The sequence below is a fragment of the Theropithecus gelada genome, chromosome 15 (assembly GCF_003255815.1).
Source record: "Theropithecus gelada isolate Dixy chromosome 15, Tgel_1.0, whole genome shotgun sequence".
Lineage (NCBI taxonomy): Eukaryota > Metazoa > Chordata > Mammalia > Primates > Cercopithecidae > Theropithecus > Theropithecus gelada.
The window spans coordinates 28,240,092-28,265,774 of record NC_037683.1 but is presented as its reverse complement, the minus strand read 5'-3'; the positions used below and the strand labels follow the sequence as shown (position 1 = coordinate 28,265,774).

General features: G+C 47.3%; 2 protein-coding genes across 2 annotated transcripts in view; one reads left to right on the top strand and one right to left on the bottom strand.

Moving 5' to 3' along the window:
• SNX30 (sorting nexin family member 30) overlaps window positions 1–9,007 on the top strand; it is a 123,694-nt gene extending 114,687 nt beyond the window's left edge. The window contains exon 9 of the mRNA XM_025360266.1: window positions 2,827–9,007. Within this exon, the coding sequence (XP_025216051.1) occupies window positions 2,827–2,886 (60 nt within the window). The 3' untranslated portion in view covers window positions 2,887–9,007. The remainder of the gene's footprint in view (window positions 1–2,826) is intronic.
• Window positions 9,008–12,961: 3,954 nt separating this feature from the next.
• On the bottom strand, window positions 12,962–25,167 carry SLC46A2 (solute carrier family 46 member 2). Its single transcript, XM_025360265.1, has 4 exons — window positions 23,657–25,167; window positions 21,458–21,541; window positions 20,594–20,750; window positions 12,962–13,862 (listed from the first exon to the last, which is right to left on the bottom strand). Exons 1-4 carry the CDS (start codon window positions 24,783–24,785, stop codon window positions 13,805–13,807), a joined length of 1,428 nt encoding a protein of 475 aa, XP_025216050.1. The 5' UTR covers window positions 24,786–25,167; the 3' UTR covers window positions 12,962–13,804.
• Window positions 25,168–25,683: the final 516 nt, after the last annotated feature.

Genomic DNA, 25,683 nt, shown 5'->3' with positions numbered 1-25,683 from the left:
CCCCACACATACACCCCACACCCACACACCACACACCCCCCCACACACACACATACCCACCCCACACACACCCCACACATACACCCCACACACACACACACCCCACACACACCCCCCACACACAAGCCCCACACACGCCACACCACACACACATGGAGATTACTCTTATCAGGCTACAGCCCAGTCCCCTCAGTCAAGGTTTGCTTGATTCATATATCCAGCAAACCAATGCGAGGCCAGGTGCAGTGGCTCACGCCTGTAATCCCAGCATTTTGAGAGTCCGAGGTGAGAGGATCACTTGAGCCCAGGAGTTCAAGACCAGCCTAGGTAGGCAATGTAGTAGGACTCTGTCTCTACAAAAGATACAAAATGAGCCAGGCGTGGTGGCGTATGCCTATAGTTCCAGCTACTCTGGAGGCTGTGGTGGGAGGATGGCTTGAGCCAGGAGTTCAAGGCTACAGTGAGCCATGATTGTGCACTACGGCACTCCAACCTGGGTAACAGTTTTTGACCCTATATCGCGCTATATATACATACATATGTGTGTGTGTATATGTTTATGTGTATATATGTGTGTGTATATATATATATTGTGACAGGGTCACAAACTCTGTTACCCAGGTTGGAGTGCAGTAGTGCATTCTGTTACCCAGAGTTCCTTTTTTCCGTAACTCCCACACCTTCCCTCCGCTGTTCAGCGGCCTTCCCACTACTACAAAACCAACTATGTCAAATGTCTCCATCGCTCCCCTTGGTAATTAATCCCAGCATCCCTAAAGTCCTGGTCCCGGGAGGACCCAACCCTGGTCTTAAGTACATGTTTATCTGTCTTCCCACTATATCACAGGCAAGGCCACCATCTTGCGGCCTGGTACTGCTTCTATACATATTTAACAAATGCTTTTTGTGCACTTGCTGTGTGCAAGGAGCAGTGTGTACCAAATTGATAAACAGCAGGATTCCTGCCCTGTGGAGGGTATGTGTTCATCAGAGGAGCCCACAGCTTCAGAGTGAGATAAAGGAAAGAACGGGAAACTGGGCGAGAAAATACCAGGGGGCATAATGCAGACTAAGGGTGGGAGGGGCGGGTGGAGTGAGCAGGAAAGGCCAGTCTGAGGAAATAACATTTCATCCGAGTCTCAGAGACAGAGGCTTGGAGAACATATATTCCAGGTAAAGAAGACAACATACGCAAGGTCCCTGGGATAGGAAAGAGTTTGGTACATTTGAGGACCAAATAGAAAACTGGTATGGCCTTGGTTTCTCATGGCTGACATACAAAGTCCATTGCAGATCGGAAGTGATGGCCTAGGGAGAGAGCAGGACCTGGAATGCCACAGACCCCAGACCATCTTCTGTATATAAGGTGGGCTTCTGAGTTTAGCTTCCTCTCTAACCTCAGAGTCACCAAGGAGGAATCAGGGAGCAATTTCACCACTCCTCTTTCTGGCTTGACCTAGGGTGCCTGTCTCCTCCTCCCTCCTCAGAACTTCTGCCACCTCCTCAGAATTCCTTCCATCTCCTCAGAATTCCTCCCACCTCCTCAGAACTCCTCCCCCTCATCAGAACTCCTCCTCCCTCCTCTCACCTTCTCAGAATTCCTTCTGCCTCCTCAGAACTCCTCCCACCTCAGAATTCCTTCTCCCTCCTCAAAACTCCTCCCACCTCCTCAGAATTCCTCCCACCTCCTCAGAACTCCTCCTCCCTCCTCAGAACTCCTCCCCCTCCTCAGAACTTCTCCCACCTCCTCAGAATTCCTTCTCCCTCCTCAGAACTCCTCCCACCTCCTCAGAATTCCTTCTCCCTCCTCAGAACTCCTCCCACCTCCTCAGAATTCCTCCCACCTCTTCAGAATTTCTCCCACCTCCTCAGAACTCCTTCCTAAATGACTCAGTACAAAGTCCTCCTTCAACCCTGGGCTGCTACTGAAAAGCCTTATGTGACTCACCTGCCCTCTTTATGCAAGAGACTTTCCAAAGGGAGAATCATTTCTGCTCTCAGAGGACAATGCCAGAGTGTTCTGAGTTCTTGGCCTTTCACAAGGATCTGGGATGAAAAGAGGTTGGTGTAGTGGAGACAGCATCAGTGGGGGAATCATGAGCTCTGCCATGGACAAGCTGTGTGTCTGGGCCAGTTATTTAACCTGAGTCTTGTCTTCCCCATCCATGAAATCAGTGTGTATGTGTCAAGTAATAATTCTCCTTCATAGAGGAGCTGTGAGGACTGGTGATAACTAACGTAAAGTATGTCACCATGTTTGGACATAATAAAACTCAATAAACACTGGCTTCCCTCTTCCATGTTCCCTTTTGGGAGATTCAGGTGTGGCCCAAACAAGCAAACTTGAGGTTGGTGAGAAAGAGTGGGCTTTCACCCGCTCCGATTCCGGTGGCTGGCCTGCTCCAACTCTGATTTCCATCCTGCACAAGCGCCACCCACACCTGGAGTGGTGTCTCCATCCCCGCTGAGGTCCTAGGGCCTCTTCAGGGGTTTCCTGCTTGGGCTCTTTTCTGCTTTTTTGAGAGGAAAAGAATTTCCTCCAGCGAATCCATTTCCATTCACTGGATATGAGCTTTACAGACCAACATGAATGCATTTAAGCCTTGCAGAGATATTGCTGTCTTTCATAAAGATGGGGTGACACATTCCAAACAAACACTTGTTACCTCCCTGTTTGTAATAGTTATGGAGGATACATGCAGGCATCGTTAGACAAAGGTGACCCAGTGGGATCCACAGTGAAAGGGTAGATCCGAGCAGAATTGAGAAGCTGACCCAAAATCAGAAACTCAAAGCTGATACTGTGTGTGTTTGTTGTCGTTCCAGTGCCTCATGGCGTGGGAGTCGATTATTCCACTACTGCAGGAGAAACAAGAGGCCAAGTAAGTTCCTTCTTGGGACGGAGACTCTTCTACCTACACAGGGCCTGGCACCCCATACCGGAACGTTCCTGCAGTGCCAGAGATGCAGCGCTGGGAAAACAACCACAGAAACATCTCTCCTTTGTGTATTTTTCCCTCCCCCACCTTTCACCCCACAGTGGTTTTCAATTAGTATTTATTCCATGGTGGAGTCTGTGAGGCTGGAATCGTCTCTCAGCAAGAGCCGCATACCTCTGTGTTATGAAGGCACCTGTTCAGTGAAGCACTACGAAAATTTGAAACCAAGGGACGAGACAACCTGCAGCTGACGCTCTGGCATTTCATGACAATTTCCTCTTTAGGGACAGCTGAGTTGCCTGTTGTGGGAGATAACCCGGGGCCTGCTTTTCAAGGATGAGGAGGAGGCAGGAACAGAAGGCAGCTGTTGCTTTCTGCGGAAACCTGGCGCCTCTGGAATTGGCCTCTGTGAGCATTGACGCGTCTTGGCCTAGGAGACGTTGGTGCCTCCCTGGCAAGTTCTTAACGTACAGTGACCTGTAGCTGTGAGTGTGGCCTGCTGCCTGCTTGTGATGAGTCTTACTGTTTCTGTTTCACATAGGGACATTTAAATCAGTGTCAATGTGTGTCCGTGCTTGAGTGAGCGAGCCAGCGTCCTTGTCCTCCTGCGATGCCTTTGGGAAGCTCAGGGTAATGCTCCCCAAGCTTGTTTCTGACACTAGAATGCAATCGATGGGAAACTTTTTCTGTAAAATGAAAAAAAAAAAAATGCTTTTTTTTTTCTTTTTTCTGTGAAAGTCTTCAGTGTTTTGCTTGTGCACTGTCATCAGAGCAGGGATTAGACCTCTTAGGAAATATCTATTGTCTTGAAGTCAGAGTAGCTCCCCCATTGTTGAGATCAGTGGGCATATACCAAGCTCCACACCCAGTGTCAGCTTTGTGCAATTTGCCTTTACCTCACCAAAAATACCTACTTTAATATTTCCTCCTGTGTCCACTGAATGTCTGGGCAAGCTTTTGGTGAGGGGGCTGGTATGTCGTGTTGTTATGATACAGTCAAAATTTATCAACGCAGTGTGAATGTTCTACATAAAGTGCTTTAACCCTTAACATTTCCTGGTCAGGAAGGAAACTCAGTACCTGGAGGTCTTGAAAATGACAAATACAACCGCGAGCCCTTTGCTTCCAGCTAAGCTAAAGTCTCCTCAGTGTGCAGCCAGATTCCTGGGGACTGCTGACTGTGGTTCCAGGCTACATTTCAGACGATGACCAGGTTTACTTTTCAGATCACAAAGCAGTCACCAAGGATCTATCTTCCAACCCTTTTTTTTTTTTTTCCTGCTGAAATGAAGCTACATGTCATGTTTGTGTTCTTTCATCCATGGCTCATCCCTGTAAAACTACGAATCTGAGCCTCAAATAAGCGGTAGTTTTTTTTGTTTGTTTGTTTTGTTTTTAATGAAACAGCTGTGTTAAGATGCTGCTTCAGATGCAAGTTTACCTGGAAATACTGGTCAGCGGGCAGCATGTCAAGGTCACTTAAGCCCACTTTTAACTGCGGGTCATCCTCGCATCGGCCAAGGCTGTGGTGCTGTTGATGCCACAGCTGGACAGCATAGGACAGCTTGGTTCTGTTTCATTGTGTTTGACAATGTTGCAGTTTAGGTGATAATGTTTAAATCAATTGGTACTTGTCTGTACTGTTAAACCCTATTTGTGCCATTCTCAAGTCCTTTGATGTGAATTTTCAGTTTGGTATAGTTAGAAATGACTCATTGATGTGGAAGGGTAAGAACAACCCATGTACCCCCGAGTGATTCTGTGCTTCATTCTACCTCTAAGCCATCGTGTTGGCGTGGGTATGGACGCCTGGGTCTGACCTGACACTGTGCTGGGAGAATCAGGGTGTATGTCTAATGGCAAGTTGACAGCCCTCTGTTGATATTTGGCAGAAGATGCCAGACCAGCCCAGCAGCAAATGCTCATCTTTGGGAACATAGGAAGCTCTGCCTTGGGGAAGGTATGCTTTACAAATGTGCAGTGTAATGAATGCTTAGAAAAAACTGGAGTTACAGGAAAATGAAATCTGACTGTCTGCTAGTTGCCAAAGCCCGGAAACATTCCTGTGTAATGGTTAGTTGGGAAAGAAGGCAGCACTTGAAAAAAATTCATCAGGTTCCTCACTGGGAGATGTGGGAAGGGGCGTGGGATGCACGCGGTCACTCCCTCTCCTAGTGAGAGGGAGATGGCTGGCTCTGAAGGGAGGCAGGGACCGTGGGATTTGGTCTTGCTCTGTTTGGTCCCCATGTGATGCCCTGTGCTGTGAGACATCAGAAAGATCTGGAGCAAGGCAAACTTTCTGTCCTCCTGGCATGTTATTGATAGCAAATCCAGGAAGTCCAGTGTACATTACAGATTTTCTGGGAGAAATAGTCCTTCTGAAGAAAGGATTCCTTCCCAGCCTCCAGGCTGGTGCCTCATGAGGTGAGGAGCTGGCCCAGAAGGAAGGGTATGTTAGGTGGTGAAGCAGGCTCCCCCAGGCCTCTGAGGGCCAGCAGCCCCAACCATTTGCCTCTTCGTTTTGATCAAGCACACAGGAGATATTCCCTAGAAGTGTCACACGGAGGCTTCTGTGCCAAAGACTGCCTTGTAGAGGTTTCATCACCCCACCCTTCTTGGCTCCACAAAATTGTGGTCCTGAGATCACTACTCCTCTCTTAAATATTTATTATTAGTATTTTTTACTTTACCTCAAGCAGACAGACATAGGTTTTGAGGTTTGAATACATGGCAGTGGAATGCAAGGCCCTCTCTAGCAGCTGCCCCAGGCCTGGGAAGTGATAGATTTCATTCGCCTGGGTTAAAAATCCAGAGGAAGACAGAAGAGAGGAGTCCTAGGAACTGGTTAGATTTTAGAGATGCAAGTGATGTTTAAGAGAGCCTTGTGATTTGTAGCAAGCATGGGCACTGCTTTTTCTTACTAATGTGGTAGATCTACACGGACATTCTAGGCTGTTCTGCTCAGAGCAGGGAACCACTCCTCCTCAATGGGGAGGGAACATACCACCCAACCAGGCTTAGAGTTGGGTTTTATCCTTGAATAGAAGTTTTATAATGATTCCTGTTCAACTTTAAGTGTGATTATGGAGATGACTGGCTCCGTATTTCAACTCACCAGACACCTTTCGTTAGCTGAAATAAACCGGCATGACCTGGAGATCATGGTGACTGTAAGCTGAGTCTGTTTTCATGCCAGATTTCAGCCCCACCCAGAGTGTGTTCTAGACGTTGTTGATTTGAATGGTTTTCTCAGTTACCACTCCACATGGGGAAGTTGAATGAAGGCACACTGGCTGCTCACTTCGTGTGAGGCTGCCTTTTGTGATCAAATGACAGGAAGTTCTGCTTTAAAGGAGGGCACGATGACCATGTGGCAGTCTGCAAGTGGAATTTCTCTCTTGGGATGGCAGCCCAAGGAACATCCAGAGTTTGTGTGACTTGGTCCTGCCATTGTTAGCTTTGAAATCACAGGCATCGGGCTCTGTTTTGACATCATTTGTTGGACTGTGGGACAGTTATTCTTTACAGTCTATCTTGAGCTGGTGAGAGAGGAGGAAGAGGGAAGTCAAGAGCAACCTCCAAGGCCTGTGTTGGCCTCTTCTGCTTGGGTCTTGGGGTGGGTTAGAACTGGGTTCCAGTCTGGCCAGATGGGTTGCTGGTTGCACTGAGGGGTGATTCCTCTCAGAAGATGGGCTGCCTGTGGTCAGGACAGGACACACCAATCTGGACTCCACCTTCCCAGACACCTACTTTAAGGACCTGTGGAAACTGGGTGATCCAATTATAGGGCTGGGGCAACCCTGCTTTGGCCACCTTCATTTACAAACTTAGGTTGGGAGTTTGGATTTCCTGTCTCACTTCCAAAAGCCTTCAAGATGGCAGCAGATGGACACACCCTCTCATTTCTTATGTCTTCTCTGTCAGATGGCAGGAGGCATTGATCAGTAAATCTGAGGAGAATGTTCTCTCCTGGGCCAGCCTCACAGCTTGCATTGGGTGTGTTGGAATTGTTCTCTTCTGCCTTGTGATTTTTTCAACTCAGTGAATAAACCAGGAATCCAGTTTTTCACCAATCCACCCTGTAGACTGTCAGCTTTTTGTTTGAGGGATGCCTGGTCTCCTCACAGTTACACGTATCAGAGTGTGTGTAAGTTGTCTGTGTGGGCAAGGTTGGGGTGGGGGCTCTGTTGCAGGGGGTTAGTCTGTTCTTTCTTCATCATAAATTTGAGATGCATCCCAAGTATGACTGTCTAACCCTTTCTATGTGGCAGAAAAATATGTTTTCCAGGTAGTTTTGACTACTATAGATAGTCTGTAAATAAGTGCTTTGAAGAAAATAACAAACCAATAAGATATTTGTCTCCTATATAAACATTCTGTGTGTTTAGCACTTGAAAACCAACAAATCCAGAACTTAAAAAAATGCCACAGACTGTTAAAAGCCCAACTCTACTTTTTTGAGAATTCGTCCTTACCTACTAATATGCCTTATTCTTCTTCAACTAGTGTTTTAAAAGTCCTGGGTAGAAAGAGTTTTAGAAATGTCATCAGTTGTTCAGCTTCAATAATGCAGAGATCTAACATAGTCAGTCCTCAGGCCCCCTAAAGAAACAAGCAAGAAAGTGAGGGCCGTCACTAGGGTTGGCTTTGGGGAGGGGAAAACTAAGTACTGCTTTTGCCAAATAGTATTTTTGATAATGTAAGGAAACACAGGGACCACAAAACCTTTTTTTTTTTTTTTTTAGTGTGAAAGATTAGTGCCTTTTGGCATACTATTGATTTTAGAGGATATAGTATCGGCAGCGACAAATCATGTAGAAACAAAGAATTCTATAGATGACAGCAGTATTAAATGTTACTCCTGATTCTGCAGAACAGCTTTTGAAGATACTGGGGCGGGTGGGGTATCTTCAAGCCTCAGAGCAGCTTGTTTCAGATAGAAATTCTCCATGGGTTGAAATGCCAAAAACAGAAAACATGATGTTGACTCACATAATTTAGTCCATTTTAGCAGAGCCTTTAGTGTTAGTACCAGTGGTGAGGAGAATTGCATATTCTCTGTCAGCAGCAGCACCCCCGCATCAGGTGGTTCTGGGCTCTCTGTAGGCCGGTCCTAGTAGGTGACACCCAGCAACACCCCTGTTGGACAGGATTGTTCACAGTCTTAGACCAACACTTCAGTCAGAAATGATACTGGGAGTAGGAAAGGAAAATCACTTTTTTTCCTCCATGTGGAAATGAGGAGAGAGGAAAGTGGATTGCAAACCGAAATGTGAGTCAGTGTGATGAAGCAGTAGCTCTGTCATCTGGGCCTTCATCCAATAACCAGCATCTCTTAACGGCGCTTTTGGCCCCCGAAGTTTGGGTCCTGTCTGGTGGATTCCCTGTCCATTGTATTTTCTGTATGCCTGTTCCCTTCATCGCTGTGAGTTAGGAGTGCATTCAGAGATGACGTTCATCTGATATATTCCTGTGAAATAAACTGCCAGCAAACTTTCTAACTTGTATTTTAACTGTTAAAGAAGAGATTAAAAACTTTGGCTTTGGACATGTCCACATTATGGACTGTTATTTCTTATTTTTAAGAGTCATTCTTTACGTTTAAAATTTTACAATAAAAACCTTCTGAGGTTTTGATGAAGTCCGCCGTGTAAATGTTACCTTCTCTCCATGCTGCCATTATGCCAAAACAAAAGCTGTGAAAAAAAAAAAAAGTGCTTGAGAGTGTGTGTTGATGAGCAAGTGATTTATTTACAGATGGAAGTCTTTGTTTCATGAAGCTACCAAACTTTAAAGAGAATGTCACCCTTTTTTTTGTTATGGAAACCAGAGATTGTAAAATGGAAAGAGTCTTTTTTTGTTGACTTTTTGATGCTGGCACGAGGTTTTTGTCCACTTTTTCATAAATCTGTGTATAAAAAAATTGTTGTTTACTATGGAATTAGTATTACATTTTGAGGTAAACAAAAGAATTTGTATTGCTTGATAAATATTAGCTTGTAAATTTAAAGTTTCTTTACTTCAATTAACTTAAAGGACCAATAAACCCATAAAAGATGCTTTCTTTATCTTGAGTCATGTGGTCATTTGTACCTTTCTGTAAGGCAGAAGAACATGTGTGCCTGTTTTTTTCTTTTCTTATTTTCTCTTTACACATTATCAGTTTGCCTGTAAGAATCAAGACATACAGAGCAACAGGAGAAAATATATGTAATTGAACTATTTGTGTTCTTCTTCACTTCTTTATAGGCCCAATTTACCCTCTTCTACATCTTCCACATCAGCACCAATCTGGGGAGATGAAGAAACTTCCTAACGTAGTAGCCATCATGATTGGCAGGCAGGCTGACAGCCATCCGAGGTATTTACTACATGAAAGATTTCTGCATTATCCCATAGCAAAGCACAGCATTATATTCTGGGTCAGGGCTAGTTAAGTTGACCTGATGATGGTAATGTGTTGAACCTGAGTATACTTAAAATGGTGCTCAACTTGACTTACTGATAGCAGACATCATTAATCTAAGACTGCAGTGATACAAAATAAGGCAGCAAGGTGAATAAGACGTGGATGGTGGATCAAATCTCAGCTTTTCCACTTACTAGCTATGTGGCTTTAGGCAAGTCACACTTGGCTGAACCTTTAGTACTATGATCTTTGAGGTGAAAACAAGACTTCCATGTGGGGTTGTCGATAGGACTGGCAATATGGTGTACAAAGCACTTAAATGTCAGGCAGGTTCTCACTGTGATAGCCCCTTTCTAAAGACTTCCTAAATTAAATATTAAGGCTACTAGGATATTATCCTTAAATATTAAGGATATGGCCAATTAAATATTAAGGATAATCTTTCCTGTATGTTTTGCCAGTTTGTTTGTTTAATAGGATATTCCTTTTTCTTTTTTCCTTTTGCTTTGTCACGCAGGCTGGAGTACAGTGATCTCAGCTCACTGCAACCTCTGCTTCCCGAGCTCAAGCAGTGACCCCACCTCAGTCTCCCAAGTAGCTGGGACTACAGGTGCGTGCCACCGTACCTGGCTAATTTTTGTATTTTTCGCAGAGATGGGGTTTTGCCATGTTGCCCAGGCTGGTCTTGAACTCCTGAGCTCAAGTGATTCACTTGCCTTGGCCTCCCAAAGTGCTGGGGTTACAGGCATGAGCCACTGTGCCCGGCCCTGTTTTCTTTTTAAGAAGATGATGAAAATAGAATACTGCAGGACTGTGTCAGACTGAAAGCCTGGAGAATGGAGAGGAATAGATGCCAAAAGCCATGGCAAGAAGTGATAAAGGGAGGTGAAAATAGCTGATTTAGGAAACTCTTAGAGGGGAGGGGGATGGACCGGAGATGACTGGGAGATTGCCAGCCTGGGATTTGGAGGTGATGCCATTAGCTAAAATCAGAAGAGAAAGATAAAAGATGGAGGCTGGGCGTGGTGGCTCATTCCTGAAATCCCAGCACTTTTGGGAGTCCACAGCAGATCACTTGAGCCCAAGAGTTCAAGACCAGCCTGAGCAATATAGACCCTGTCTCTACAAAAATTAAAGATCAAAAAAGATGGAATGAGCTTAGGTGGTGGGGTGTGAGAAGGAAAACTTGGTTTGGCTTTAGATTTGAGGAAATCCAGGTAGAGATGTTGACTTGGCTGTTGGAAATGAAGTTCTTGAGTCCATGCGAGTGGACTAGATTGCATGGGAAGAGAACCAAGGACAGGACCTTGGGGGTCTCAAGAATTAAGGATACAGGCGAGGCGCAATGGCTCATGCCTGTAATCCCAGCACTTTGGGAGGTCGAGGCAGGTGGATCACTTGAAGCCAGGAGTTTGAGACCTGCCTGGCCAATATGGCGAAACCCTGTCTCTACCAAAAATACAAAAATTAGCCAGACATGGTGGTGCGTGCTTGTAATCCCAGCTACTCAGGTGGCTGAGGCAGGAGAATTGCTTGAACTCGGGAGGCGGAGGTTGCAGTGAGCTGAGATCGTGCCACTGCACTCCAGCCTGGGCAACAGAGTAAGACTGTCTAAAAAAAAAAAAAAAAAAAAAAAAAATTAAGGATTTGGGAGAGGAAGAGGACTCAGGGAAATTTCTTGAGAAAAAATCGGGCCCCATAGGTGAGAATGGTGATTCTTCAATGAGGACTTGTGAGACACCAGTTGTTGAGCCCCAGTCCTAGAATTTGACTTGGGTGAGACCCCAGAATTTTCATTTCTAACCAGTTTCCAGGTGATGCTGTTGCTTCTGGCCCAAGAACCACTGGGTGAGAACATCTGTTCGAAGAAATGGTGACCCTGGGAAAGCTGACAAGGTTTGAAACTCCTACCCTGGTGACAGGTGGGGTTGAAAAGGAGCCAATACTTGGGTTTTGAGAGCTCAGCTCAGGTTAAAAAACACAAGTTTATAGCAGGGTCAGTGTGGACAAGGAAGGACATTTCTCTAAGCAGTAAGAGGCTTCTCAGGAAGGATTGGATTCATTCAGGCTGAGGAGCTGGTCAGAGGCTGGAGTAGAAGGTAAGGAGTTGGGGAATGAGCATATTGATGAGTAAGGCTGGAGAGGTTGAACACGATCTTGACTTCATCTTTCCCATCCTATCTGCTCTGCTCATATTGCCAGACTCTGGGAGAGGGGGTGCTACCTTTTTCCTAGTGTCCTGAGCCCCAAATCTGAGTCATTCTGGCCTCCATCTACCTCACCCTGTGGCATCCATCCATTAACCAACTCCTGTAGCCTCTAGCTCCCAAATATTTTTCCATGTCTATCTACTTTTCTCCATGTTTATAGCTTCTTACCCTATGTCTGCTATTATTTTTTATTTTATTTATTTTTTATTTATTTATTTTTTAGAGACAGTCTTGCTGTCTCACCCAGGGAGGGGTATAGTGTCCTAATCATAGCTCACTGCAGCCTTGAACTCTTGGGCTCAAACAATCCTGTCGTTTTAGCCTCCTGAGTAGGTGGGATTATAGGTGCACACCACCACACCCAGGTGATTTTAAAGTTTTTTGTAGAGATGGGGTCTCACTATGTTGCTCAAGCTGGTGCTAAATTCCTGGCCTCAAGTGATCTTCCCAGCTTGGTCTCCCAGAGTGCTGGGATTATAGGCCTGAGCCACTAGGGCTGGGCAGTCAGTCTGCCATTATCCTTCACCTGGTTTACTGCCAGGGTCTCGTAGCTCTTCTCCTTTCTTCAAGCTTGCTCACTCCTTCCACCAATTCATTGTCCTTAATGTTGCCAGGGAGCTGTTTCTAAGATGCAAATTTAAGCACTCCGTGTTCCTGCTTAACACCTTCCAACAGCTATCCCCATTTACTCTGAAGAGAAACATCTTTTTCTTTTGAAAGGATATTTTATGTTATTCCTTCTTACCACCCCAGTCTCATCTTACTGTCCTCCATAATACTTGTCCCTCCATCTTTGCTCCCTTCACACTGAATTCCTAAACCTTTGATATATTTTCACCTTCAGGCCTTCCAGCATGGTGTTCCTTCCGCCTGGAATGTCCCCCAACATCTGGCCTTAGTAACTCCTACTTACCCTTCCAGCCTTATCATAGAAGTCACTTCTGGGAAGCCCTCCCTGCTGTCCCGAATTTGGATTCTATGCTCCCTTATATTAGTGAGGTTGGAGAGGTTGAACGTGATCTTGAATTTCTTGAACTCATCTTTCCCATCCCATCTGCTCTGCTCATGTTCAGTGCAAGGGCACTAGCTCCTTCCCAGTGGAAGGGGACATCCCTGTCTGATGTTCTGTCTGCTTCGCCTGTTAGACAGTACTCTGCTAGAGCAGACACAGTCACATGCTATTCTTTCTGTATCTCAGCACCTAGCATGGGGCCTGGACCTTATTAGATGTGTCACAGAGTTTTGTTCATTCCCCGCAAGAGGATTAGAGGTACAAACTCTGTGAGCCCAAATACCCTGAGATTTGAATGTATTCTCTAGCCTTGTGTCTTACCCTGTATAAGAACGTCAAGTCTGTAGTCATAGACAGAATCTGACCCGGGAAAGAATGATTCACACCCTCATACAATGAATGTTGATTTTATTAGGTGAGTCTGCTTTTCTAAATCCAAGTAAATGAGGTTATAAAAATGAGTACCTCAAATAAAACAGCTCTTAATGTATCTCCTCGTTCTTCACACCACCCACTTTGGGAAGCACTGTTGACTGGAAGTACTCAATTGAATATCCCATTGAAGAAAGCCTTGTGACATTTGCTTCTTAAAAGCAACAGTAATAACAAAACTACCCAGAAGACAAGGGTCTGAGCTCCATCCCCCTCCTGAGTGTTTGTAGCCAAGGAAGACTCAGGAAAGAAAGCTGGCTTTTTTCAAGGTTTTATTTTAATTTAAAAGACATTGTTCGTGCAAAACTGTTGATAGTTCTTACAAAACATTCCTTCCACATTCCTCTCAGGCTGTGATAATGCACGCTTTGAGTTCTCCCATGGGACTTTCAGCACAGCATCCTAGTGACTAGTTAGCTATACCTTGGAGCCCTCAAGACAATCCCTTGAAGAAAAGGGGCAGGCTCGCTGTAGCTGGAGTCTGAAACCCCTCACAGGGCCTGGGACTGCTGTATGCAGCCTGCCTATAACCCTTAAGTTCATGTTCTGCTGTCACAGAACCCAATCTCTGCCTAACAGGGGTATCTTAAAGCTAAGAACGTTTTTCCATCACCAGGAAAATGCTTTTCCCCATCCACCAGGGATCCCTGAGCCAAAGCAGGTCATACTGAGGCCAACTCTGCCTGGAACGTGGGTTTCTTAAGCAGTGGGTTGCTTTGGTCACCAGTTCCCCGGTCCCTTCTTTTGTCTTCTGGGGGTCTGGCCATGGCTGGTGTTTTCAGCTCCTGCAGGTAAAGCATCTTCATTTCTCTGTGATGTCTCCATATGGTGACCATGGGACTTGTTTATAGGCCACGATGCTGTAAGAATTGACCATAGAGAGTTACAAGAGAAGAGCTGGAATGGCGTAAACGTGAAACTGCCCTCACAGGGTTAATGAGAATTACAAGCCAGGCTTTAGGCAAAATCATAGGTAGGCATTGACCAAGGTGTGCTGGTACACTGTGACCCACTTCCCTGCAGCTGTTAGCTAAAAGGAGCATGTTTACCACTTGCTTCCCCATTGTTCCTTTAGATAGAATCTCTGGGGGCCAGGCATGGTGGCTCACACCTGTAATCCCAGGCAGTTTGGGAGGTTGAGGCAGGTGGCTCACCTGAAGTCAGGAGTTTGAGACCAGCCTGGCCAACCTGGTGAAACCCCGACTCTACTAAAAATACAAAAATTAGCTGGGCATGGTGGCAGGTGCCTGTAATCCCAGCTACTCAGGATGCTGAGGCAGGAGAATCACTTGAACCTGGGAGGCGGAGTTTGCAGTGAGCCAAGATCACGCCATTTGCACTCCAGCCTGGGTGACAGGCTGAGACTCTGTCTCAAAAAAAAAAAAAAAAAAAAAGAATCTCTGATACTGGACCTTTTTACTTTACTTAAGAATTGCTTAAGGTGTTTTTCAGATCCTGAATTCCAGCAGAATGGCTGGTGCCAACCAGCCTGAAGACACTCACCAAGGAACCAACCCAGCACAGGAATGCCGTTTCTTCATCTCCCTGTCCCATGATTTCACCCCTCACTTCTTGACCAATCAGCGATCCCTACACTAGGGATCCCATCATCCATCCAGACCCCTTGGAAGCCCATCCCCAAACCTCCCTGGGAGGTGGGTTTAGGGTTTCCTCCCATCTCCTTGTTTGGGTGCTGTATATCGTTAAACATTTTTTTTTTTCTGCTGCAACTCCTGCTGTTTCAGAGTCTGTTACTGTGCAATGGGCAATTGAACTTGGTGGTCCTGTAACAAAGGTGTGCCTTTTTTTTCCCGCATCCATTAGACCATGTCTTTGTCACCGGTAGACTGAAATTTTTTATCCATTTATGGCATCAGAATGGTGCACTGAGTGGAGAGAGATTGTCTGAAGGAACTTCTCTTACTCCAGGTTCATTTCCGTCTTGCAAGCACTGAACTTCTCCATTTCCCATAACGTTGCGAGCCCTTTGCATCCACATTTTCTTTTTCCTGGAATCCCTTTCCATCTCACTTCTGCCTGAGGATGAACTCCCTTCTATATCTCAAGATCAAGATTAAGCCTTTGCTAATTGCAAGCAGAATGAGCTGCCTCATCGGCTGTCTTTCCATAGCTCGTTTATCCATTACATTGTTTAAAATCATCTTAATAAATGGACGCGCAGCAGTTAGGAGGTCTGAACTGAAGTCCTGGATCGGTGTGACTTAGGCATGTCCTTCAACCCCTGGCACCCTGGGCTTTCTCATCTGCTTGAGCTCCAGGATCTTCAGGTTCTAAGCTACAGCACAGCGCTTCTCGATGGATGAACAACACCTGGAGTTGCTAAAATGGGTTGCACGCTTAGATCCAAGCCTTTTAAGGGAAACTTTGTAGACACTTCCCAACACTCAGATTTCCCGCCTTCTATGAGTGCCAGTGCACTACTGGGAGGGGCACTGACCATACTTAAGACTCATTGTATTACAGGACTGGCAAGTGGAGAGTGAAGACTTGGAAGCAGCCAGCACGGGGCCACATGACCCTTGACCCCTGCTGTGGACCACTACAGCACAGCCACAAGGCGATGGCCAGCACTGACTTCATGGGTAGCCCCAGGCAGCTCTGGGGCGTGGGCAGTCAGCAGTGCTGACTTATTAGTCAGTGTAAGTCAGTGCTGTGAGAGATGCCACACCCTCTGACAGGGCATGCATTCATTAAACAAATGCTTTTTGACTGCTTCTTATATGCTAGGATCTGTGCTGGACACAGAAGATACAGGAAGAGCCAAATAGCCATGGTCTCTGCCCTCAGGGAGCCTTCAGTCTAGTGGGCAAGCATATTAAACAGCTAACCATGAACTCATCATCACTGCATTCTACAAAAGAGAATATAGGAAGCTCTGGGAGCATGTCACAGAAGGATCTAATTTAGATTGAGAGGGGTTAGGAAAATTCTCTTTGAGAAAATGGTGCTTCAGTTAAGACCACAACTAGTTGGGTGGGAAAGAGGTGTGGATGGAGAAGGGAGAAGAGTGGGAGAAGAGGCAACTGTGGCTGAGGGTTGGGGAGGGTGGTCAATTGCAGGAATAGGAGGTGAGAAAGGGTGGCCAGGCCAGCTTATGCGGGGCTTTATTGCCCATAGTAAGATGTTCATGTTTTGTTTTTGTTTTTGTTTCTTTTTTGAGACAGAGTCTTGCTCTGTCACCCAGGCTGGAGCACAGTGGCATGATCTTTGCTTATTGCAGCCTCAACCTCCTGGGCTCAAGCAATCCTCCCGTATCAGCCTCCCAACTAGTTGGGACTACAGGCATGCACCACCATGCCCAGCTAATTTACTAATTTTTTGTAGAGTCGGGGTCTCACTATGTTGCCCAGGCTGGTCTCAAGCTTCTGAGCTCAAGCAATCCCCCCACCTCAGCCTCCCAAAGTGCTGGGATTATAGGTTTGAGCCACTGCACCCAGCCAAACGTTTGGGTTTTATCCTAAGAGCAATGAAAGCCAAGTGCAGGGCTTTGAGCAGGTGATGACATGACCTGATTCACACTTTAAGGACCTTGCTCTGGCCACCTGCTGGAGAGAGGATGGGAGTGGAGAACAAGAGTGGATGTATGGAGATGGTTCAGAGGCTAACTCAGTCATCCAGGTGCTCTGGATTAGGGGGTAGCAGCAGAGATAAAAAGAAAAGCGTAAGTTTGAGACATATTTTGAAGGTAGAATGAATGCATTAGGCCTGATTGATTGGAGGTAGGGGGAGATGAAGGCCAGGGTGGATGCTGGTGACCCTCAGGTTTCTACCCTCGGTGGGTGGTGCAGCCAATGAATGAGATCATGAGATTGGAAAGACGGGAACGTGAGCAGGCTTAGGAGGGTATCAAGAACCCTATTTTGGAAGTTTCAATGGTAACGTGAACCTTTGGAAGTACTTTAGGTTGCTTAGAAAGCGTACAGTGAGAAGACAGCCCAGAACAGAACCCCAAACAATTCCTACATGGGAGGTTTGTACAGAAGAAGCTATCAGATAAATGGGAGAAAAACAAGAATGAGGTGTTTTGAAAGCCATGTGACAAATATCTCCCGAGGAAAGAGTGATCAACAGCATTAGGGGCCGCCGAGAAATCACGTAAGATGAAGGTGGCAGCAGGTCGATGGATGCAGCTAAAAAGTCATTAGTAGCTTTAGTGAGAGTAGCTCTGGTAGAGTTGAGCACGGGGAATCAACTGAGTCAGACTGGAGTGAGTAGGAAGTGAATGGGAGTTGGGGAGTGAGACAGCATATGTGCAGACCCGCCTTGGGAGAACTTGACTATGAAGAGAAGGAGAGAGGAGGGAAGAGCATATGTCAGCTCTGGTAGAAGAATTCAGGAGAGAGTGAAGCAGTGGAGTGAGCTTTCTCAGGAGGTGGGAGAGGCCGCACCCAATTACCAGGTGCAATGCATGTAGTGGATGGGAGAGACGGTCTGGCTTCCTTCAAATCCTGTCTCTGCCACTTCCTAGCTGTGTACCCTTTGGCAAGTTATTTAATACCTTGGAGCCTGTTTGCTCACCTGCAAAATAGGGATAATAATAGTAATTACCACAAAGGATTGTTTGGGAAGATTAGTTTCAAAATATGAAATAAAGTAGTGCCTGGCACTTAGGGCTATTTAACAGTTTGCTGTTATTATCCTTAAAAAAAGAAGATGGACGCAAATGAACATAGGACTGTGGATTGGAGAAGACCAGGATATTCTGTTGTGATCATTTGGCTTTTTTTTTTTTTTTTTTTTTTAGACAGAGTCTAGCACCGTTACCCAGGCTGGAGTGCAGTGGCACGATCTCAGCTCACTGCAACCTCCGCCTCCTGGGTTCAAGCGATGCGGATTCTCCCGCCTCAGCCTCCTGAGTAGCTGGGACTACAGGCGCACGCTGTCATGCCCAGTTAATTTTTGTATTTTCAGTAGAGATGGGGTTTCACTATGTTGGCCAGGCTTGTATCGAACTCCCGACCTTGTGATCCACCCGCCTCGGCCTCCCAAAGTGCTGGGATTACAGGCGTGAGCCATTGTGCCCAGACTGGCTTCTGTTTTCTTTATGAAGAATGAGGCATTAGTTAAGTTCATGTATATTGGAGGGCATGAGGGGAGAGGTTTGTAAATAAGCAGAACCTCACAGTTGTTGCCTCAGCATCTCCCTATTACATCTAAAGAGCAAACAGGAGAGGGCAAGTTCTTACGGTGGCATGAAATCGGCTCACTTTGGCACCAGGAAGGGGTGCAGCCACAGCCCCCTGGGATTGCAGACAGGCTGGGATCTCTCCTGGCATCGAGGAAGAGGATGCTGATTGTGATCCAGTCCAGCCTCTGCTCTCTGAGTCCTCCTCTGCTCTGGCATGCCTGCCTGGGTTTTTATGTCATTGGAATGTAGCTTTTCTTCCTGTGGTTCGAAAGCTTTACTGGTCTTTCCTGTTGCTGTCCTTGAAGATTGATGGTACAGGCTTGGCCTCTCCTAGCTATGAAACTTTTTCAGGATCTCATTTCTTTAGTGACTTTGCGGAAGGGAAAGTAATGGAACCACTCCCTTTACACCAGAGATTCTCAGTCTTGGTTGTACATTTGAATCACCCAGAGAGCTTTTAAAATTTCCTATGCCCAGGCTGCACCGCAGATTAATTGAGTCAGAATCTCTGGTGGGTGGGATCCTGATAGCAGTCAATTAAAATCTGGCTTTGTTTGCACGTGTCTCTCTATTGCTAAATGTCTACAACAGAGGGAAGCAGTGTGCCTAAGTGCCTTATCTGCATAAGCACTCAATCTTACTTGTATTTTCCCATTACTTCCATTTGTCTCTTGATGTCTTTATGACACACATGAACTAGTAACACTCATTTCCTTTTGTTGATTTTTGGGTTTTGTTTAGGTTAAAGAGACTACATTAACCAACTGCCCATAAAATTGGACTGGATCATTTTCAAGCGGGCAAAAACTACTCATCGTTTACTCGTTTGGCCGCAGGCTGGGACTCCTGAGAAGTTTGCACTGCATGGTAGCTCTAGCTAAAATCCAACCCATTCAGCCAGGACTCATACGAAAACAGGAACACGTGAAAAGTCCTTAGGGTTGGACAGTTCGAAGACAGAGCTGGCTCAGTTTGCACCTTAGGAATGAGACCTGGTCATGCCTGCTGATCCATAAATTCTCTCAGCTATTTGGTCTTCCTATCTTATTTTTCTTAATTATGAAATAATGCAAAGAGCCCTAATGATTGATGGCTCCTGTCCTAGGAAGCTCAACTTTCCATTCAGGCTGAGATTTGCAATATGATGTGATGTGAGAATTCCAAAAGGGCTTTATCACTGTCCCCTTGAACCTGCCTTCCTTTATTTTCTACTCTGCTGCCTATTATACCACCATTACTGATGTGTAGAGTCCTCATGTGCTACGAGGCAGGTCCCTTGAAAATGCACATCTATATCAAATCCTTGTGCCTTACTGTGGATACATTTATTCTGTGGATATATATATATATATCTCCACAGGAATATATATACGTATATATAAATCTCCCCACAGTATTCCTTTCTCGTGTAGCAACAGTGGTAGGAGCATGAGAGAACCTCACTTCAAAGGAAGTGGTAAAAGGGCCTAACAGTCTAAAGAGAACAGTGCTGTCCCATATGGGAACCTCAACCCACATGTGGTTACTGAATACTGAAATGTGACTTGTCCAAATCGAGATGTACCGTAAGCATAAAATACATACTAGATTTCAAAGAGTTAGTGTAAAAAAGAAGTGAAATATCTCATTGACACATTTTGTAAATGGATTAGATGTGGAGATGATATTTTGCATGTCAAATATGTTATTAATATTAACATTAATTTCACCTGTCACTTTTCTCTTTTTAAAATGTGGCTACTAGGAAACTGAAAATCACACATATGGCTTGCATTTGTGGCTGCTTCTGTATTTCTGTGGGACAGGGCTGGTTGAAGACAGAACTATTCCAAGCTGTCTTTCCATTTTGTTGATGACCTAGGCTAGTGGTCTCCATAGGACCAGACGTCCTCCTGCCTCTTATCTCCAACACTTGAGTGCTCTGATATTACAAACGAGACAATTCCCCCAGGGAAGTCAAGGGAAGGCCCTGTCTGGAGCTCACACAGTCCAGTCCAGTGGCCGGGAGATTTCAGTGGCACTGAGCACAGAGCCCTGTGAGGGCGTGGGGAAGAAACTGTGCTCTGAAATGAGGTCTGATGACTTTCACCTAAAGGCAGCTGAACAAAAGAGGTCTGATGGTTCATGAAGGTTTCCAATCACAGCCTCTAATTATAAGGAAGTATATGGGACTCGTATAAGTAGTCATTACAAAACTGCCAAAGAGTGAGCCAGTGCCTAAAGACCCTGTTTCTTACTCGTGATTTTGAGGAATTCCCAAATGGCCAGATTTTTAGTGTGGGAAACAGGAGGACTTTTTCTTTGTGAGAGAGCCTACTCAGGACCCACTGCATAAATGCTGAAAATAAATAATGCGGTGATGGTGGGCTGGAGAAGGTCCAAGATTCCTTGACCTAAGCATCAGGGTCCCAGCCCAAGCAGCAGACGCTGCTCCCATCCTACCTAATTGGGATGATGGCCAGGAAGGAGAGAAAGGAGGAGAGAGCAAAGCAGGAGCCCACAAACATGTCCATGGTGAGCTGATAGATCTTGTTGTACAAGGTCGATGTCACCACGCCAGTCAGAGCCAAGGACAGCTGCAGTATGACAAACACCTTTCCTGTGGAAGGGACAGAGGTTACTCAGGAATGCCTTGCTGTGCCTGCCTCACTCTCCATTAGCTGAGTCTCTGGAGAGCTCTTAGGGGACCCTTCCTTCTTACTCTCTCTCTCTCTCTCTCTTTTTAGAGACAGTCTCACTCTGTTGCCCAGGCTGGAGTGCAGTGCCACAATCCTGGCTCACTTCAGCCTTGAACTCCTGGGCTCAGGCAATCCTCCTGCCTCAACCTCCCGAGTAGCTGGGACTACAGGCATTTGCCACCATGCCCAGCTAATTTTAAAATCTTTTTTGTAGAGATGGGGTCTCACTATGTTGCCCAGGCTGGTCTTGACCTCCCAGCCTCTAGCGATCCTCTCACCTCGACCTCCCAAAGCACTGGGATTACAGGCATTGAGCCACTGCACCTGGCCCCTTCTCAGTCTGTGTGTGGCTCAATTCGCTAGGAATCCTGCCTCTATCTAGTTGAATCTTCCCAAGGCCTGTGGATGATAGAATCCTTCTTTGTGGCTTTTCAGTGACTGACTTTCTAAGTCACTCCCATACCCCCGTCTCCACTCTCTGTGCCCTGGATGGAAACCAGTGTTTCCAGTGTCTTCAAAGATGCTTCTGGAACTGCCTCAAGTGCCTTCTACAGGTCTGTGCCTCATGCTTTGCAGCTCTGAAACAGCCCGGGCAGAAGATTCCAGAGAGATTCCTTTCACTACTCACCATAAGAGGAGCCCTTTATGAGTTTGGACATAGCTGATCGGATGGTTGTGACGGGGATGAGAGCAAACAGCATGACGGCTCGAGCTGAAAGAGATCACACAGGAACACTCCTTGCTGTAGCCCAGCCTGGGCCAAGGAGGAAATTAGCAAAAGCCTCTCTTAGAACCCCCATCTCCCCACAATCCGAATGTGGCTTGACCTGGAAGAAGTCATTTCTCTGCTGGCACGCTAGCGCCCTCCCTTGACCAGTCTATGACCCTCTGAGCTCTGATGCTGCTGTGTGTGCCGCATATCAGTCTACAAGGTGGCCGGGCACAGTCGACATGGTGACAGATGGTGAAATGTATCTTTACTGGTGGAATTAAGTGATCACTAGGGAAGTGGAACTGGTGCCACCAAAGGGACACAAGGCCCTTTTCCTTGTTTCTCCAGGAGAGAAGTGTCTGTCCTTGACATTAGTGAACATCTCTGAGAGATGGTCCCAGGAGCTTTGGCAAATTGCCTTCAGCAATGTGTCCCATGAACGCACCCACTGCATAGCTCTCAAGCTCTATTGATTATCCAGATGCAGTATGTGTGTGTGTGTGTGTGTGCGCGTGCGCGTGTGTGTGAGAGAGAGAGAGAATGCGAGAAAGAGACAGATACAGACAGACGGCCAGGCGCAGTGGCTCACGCCTGAAATCCTACCACTCTGGGAGGCCGAGGCGGGTGGACCATCTGAGGTCAGGAGTTCGAGACCAGCCTGAACAATATGGTGAAACCCCGTCTCTACCAAAAATACAAAATTAGCCAGGCATGGTGGTGCATACCTGTAATCCCAGCTACTCAGGAGGCTGAGGCAGGGGAATCGCTTGAACCCAGGAGGTGGAAGTTGCATTGAGCCGAGATTGCACCATCGTACTCCAACCTGGGCAACAAGAGTGAAACTCCATCTCAAAAACAAAACAAAACAAAACGAAACAAAAACACAAAGAGAAACAGAGAGAGAGAGGTGGTGGGCAAAAGGGGAAGGGGATACTCTGTCCTATGCTGTTTAATTGAGAACTGACCAGAGGTTAGCTTGCCATTTTGTTAGGTGTTTCTAAGATGTGTGACCTGCCTGGGTCAAGAGCCAGCCTCAGATAACTGTCTGAAGTCGTTTTTCTGATATGATAGCCACTAGCCCCATATAACTATTTAAATTAAATAAAATAACATAAAATTAAAAAATCTGTTCTTTAGTTGCACTAGCTACATTTCAACTGCTCAATAGCTACATGGAGCCAGTGGCTTCTTTATTGGACAGAATGGATAGCAACTATTTCCATCATTCTAGAAAGTTCTATCGGAGCATTCATCTCGAGCTTTCTGCTTATAGTTGTCTACCTGTGTCCTCAGATGGAAACTTAATGCTACTTCCTTGGGGAATTTATTACATTGGTTGTGGAAGGCATTTATGGAGTATTTTTACGCATTTTAAAAAAATCTTTGCTTGACTCCAAATGATTTTAATTAAGGCATCTTTTCAGTAGAATTACTTGAAATTCCACTCATCCACCTTTTTTTGTTTGTTTGTTTTGTTTTTGAGACAGAGTCTCGCTCTATCACCCAGGCTAGCGTGCAGTGGCACAATCTTGGCTCACTACAACCTCTGCCTCTTGGGTTCAAGTGATTCTTGTGCCTCAGCCTCCTGAGTAGCTAGGATTACAGGTGTACACCACCACACCTGGCTAATTTTTATATTTTTGGTAGAGATGGGGTTTTGCCATAAAGGCTAGGCTGGTCTTGAACTCCTGGCCTCAAGTGATTCTCCCACTTCCAGCCCAAAGTGCTGGAATTACAGACCTCTGTGCTTGGCCTTTGAAATTCCATCCTTTTAAAATGGGAAGGCGGGGGTGGGGGAAGAAACCCAACTCCATCTCCTCTGTTGACTGCCATCCTGAATCCTCCCCTGCTGACTCCAGGTACCCCTGACCACACCTCCTTGACTGCCCAGAACCATGAACACCACTCTGGTAACATTTCATTCTCAACATAGATAATTAACAATATATTACAGATAAACTCAGGGGCATATAATCTTGTGTCCCTTGTGCCTCCTGGGTAGCAGGTTCAATCCCTGGTGCTGAGCTAGGCCACCCAGACCATGGCATCCCTGGTGTCAGCCCCATTATGCAGAGGGTCAGCAATGTCCTGCCTCCCCAAGAATGACAGACTCACCAATATAGAACATGTATGTCTCTTTCACAAAAGCCAAGAGGAGGGCTCCTGACCCAAAGGACACCATCCCAATCATGATCATGGTGGTGTCCCGGAAGCAGCGGGAGAAGACCAGGACACCCAGGAAGCTGGTGATGAAGATGGTGTACCCTGAAGCCATACCATAGCCCACCTGCACTTGGTTCCAACTGAGAGGCTCCCTCAGCACAAAAAGAGGGATCACGTCCACTGTGCCCACCACCGCCAGGTCATATATGATAGCACCCACAAAGAGCAGGGCAATGGTGGTTTTATGGGGTTTTGCTTTTCCAGGAGATGGAGGGTGACCCACTGCACACTGTTTGTCCAACTGATCAGGATCCAGGGTGCGGTATGTGCCTACTGTGCCAGACACGGTATCCGCGGGGGGGAGCTCCTGGCTGGGTTTGGCCACGGACTCAGGGACCTTTAGCACCAAAAGGCTGTAGAGCAGAGCAAACGAGGCACAGCTCACGCTGCAGGCTGTCAGTATCAGGCCCTGCCCAGAGTGCCCAGCCATCTGCTTGAAGAGATGCCCGGAAGCCATGCTCCCGCAGAACCCCGCCAAGCCCAGGATCAGGTCAATAAGGATGAGGCGCAAGGAGCGGCGGCCCTCGGAGGAGCCCAGCGATCCCAGCGCCATGACCCCGGACCAGAAGGCGGAGAAGCCGCCGAACAGCCCGTTCAGCGCCGCCGCCCCGTACAGCACCTCCACCGGCCAGTCCAGCAACACCTTGAGCAGCAGCCCGAGGCGGGAGAGCAGGAAGCCCAGCAGCGACATGCAGATGGAGATCTTGCGGTGGTAGCGGTCGCTGAGCCATCCCAGCCCGTAGGCGAACAGCAGGGGCGACAGGCCCGCCACGAGGTTGTAGATGATGTAGAAATTGGAGATGGCTCTCTGCTGTTGGTCCTCTAGAGCCCCCCGGGGCGACGGGCTGGCGCTGTGGTTGGAGGAGCCTCCGGTTCCGTAAGACGCCTTCACCACGAGGAGTAGCCCCGCGTCGTACAGAGAGGCAGCCATCTGGGACGAGGCCACCACGGGCTCAACCCAGGTCCTCGGGTGGAAGCGAGGCAGGTGGCCCCTCAACGGGCAGGTGACCTCGGGGCTCATGTGACCTCTTTGATGGGGGATCGAGGGGCTTTCTGTTTGCAGTGACAAGGAGATACTCCCAAATTCGGCTGCTACGGCGGCGGCTCAGGGTTCAGTCCGGGAGCGCGAGTGTGCGCCGTGAGCCGGGGTGCCCGCCGGAGAGTGGTGAGCGGAGCCAGGGCACGCCCCGCTTGTGACAGCAGCCAGCCCAGCAGCCGAGTGACCTCCCAAGTGACTCCTCCTCAGGCCAGAAGAGGCCGCGTTCCGCCCCGCCCTCGCCACCTCAGGAGGAGTAGGGCTGGCGACAGTCCAGGGAAGCCAGGCGCGGGGGAGCGCAAGGCGAGTGTCGGCTCCTGCTGCCAGCACCCCCGAGGCCGCCGGGTCACGCTGCTCCTGTGAGCGCGGCCGCCTGACGGGGCCGAATTTCCCCACAACCAGGCGTGCCCGGACCTCCCGCGGATCGCTGGGGACCCCGCACCACCAGGGCAGGGGCGGAGACCCAGCTGGAAGGAAGCTCCTCCGGACTGGCTCAGGGAGCGTTTCCAAATTCTCCCATCCCAGGAAGGCAGGTTTCGGTGAGGAGTGCGACGCCTAGGACTCTGCCTAGGATAAGTACCGGGTGTGAAGTTTTATTTATAGATTTAATGCAACAGGGACCCATGTGCTATAGGCAGCTGGGTAGCACTTTGAGAGAAGTAAAAACTTGGGAGCCGCTAGGTCCAGGCTCTTCTCCAAGCCAAAGGCCTCTTAGAGAAGAGTCCTGCTTGGTACACCCGCATTGGTGGGCCTGGTGCATGGGCCTTGTCCGGAAGGCTCCTGCCTCAAACCGCAGGGCCAAGGGAGAGATGGCAAGATCCTGCCAGCCCTAGATGTCCCCCTAGATGATAAAACTGGACTCTTGGGCAGGGGCTTGAGCCCC

Bases quoted from the DNA above. Each gene is read 5' to 3' on its own strand.
- SLC46A2 (XM_025360265.1), bottom strand. From the start codon at position 24,785: ATGAGCCCCGAGGTCACCTGCCCGTTGAGGGGCCACCTGCCTCGCTTC. The intron at 21,542-23,656 runs GTGAGTCTGTCA...GATCTCTTTCAG, and splicing joins GACATACATGTTCTATATTG to CTCGAGCCGTCATGCTGTTT. The intron at 13,863-20,593 runs GTAGGATGGGAG...CAATTCTTACAG, and splicing joins CTGGCCATCATCCCAATTAG to CATCGTGGCCTATAAACAAG.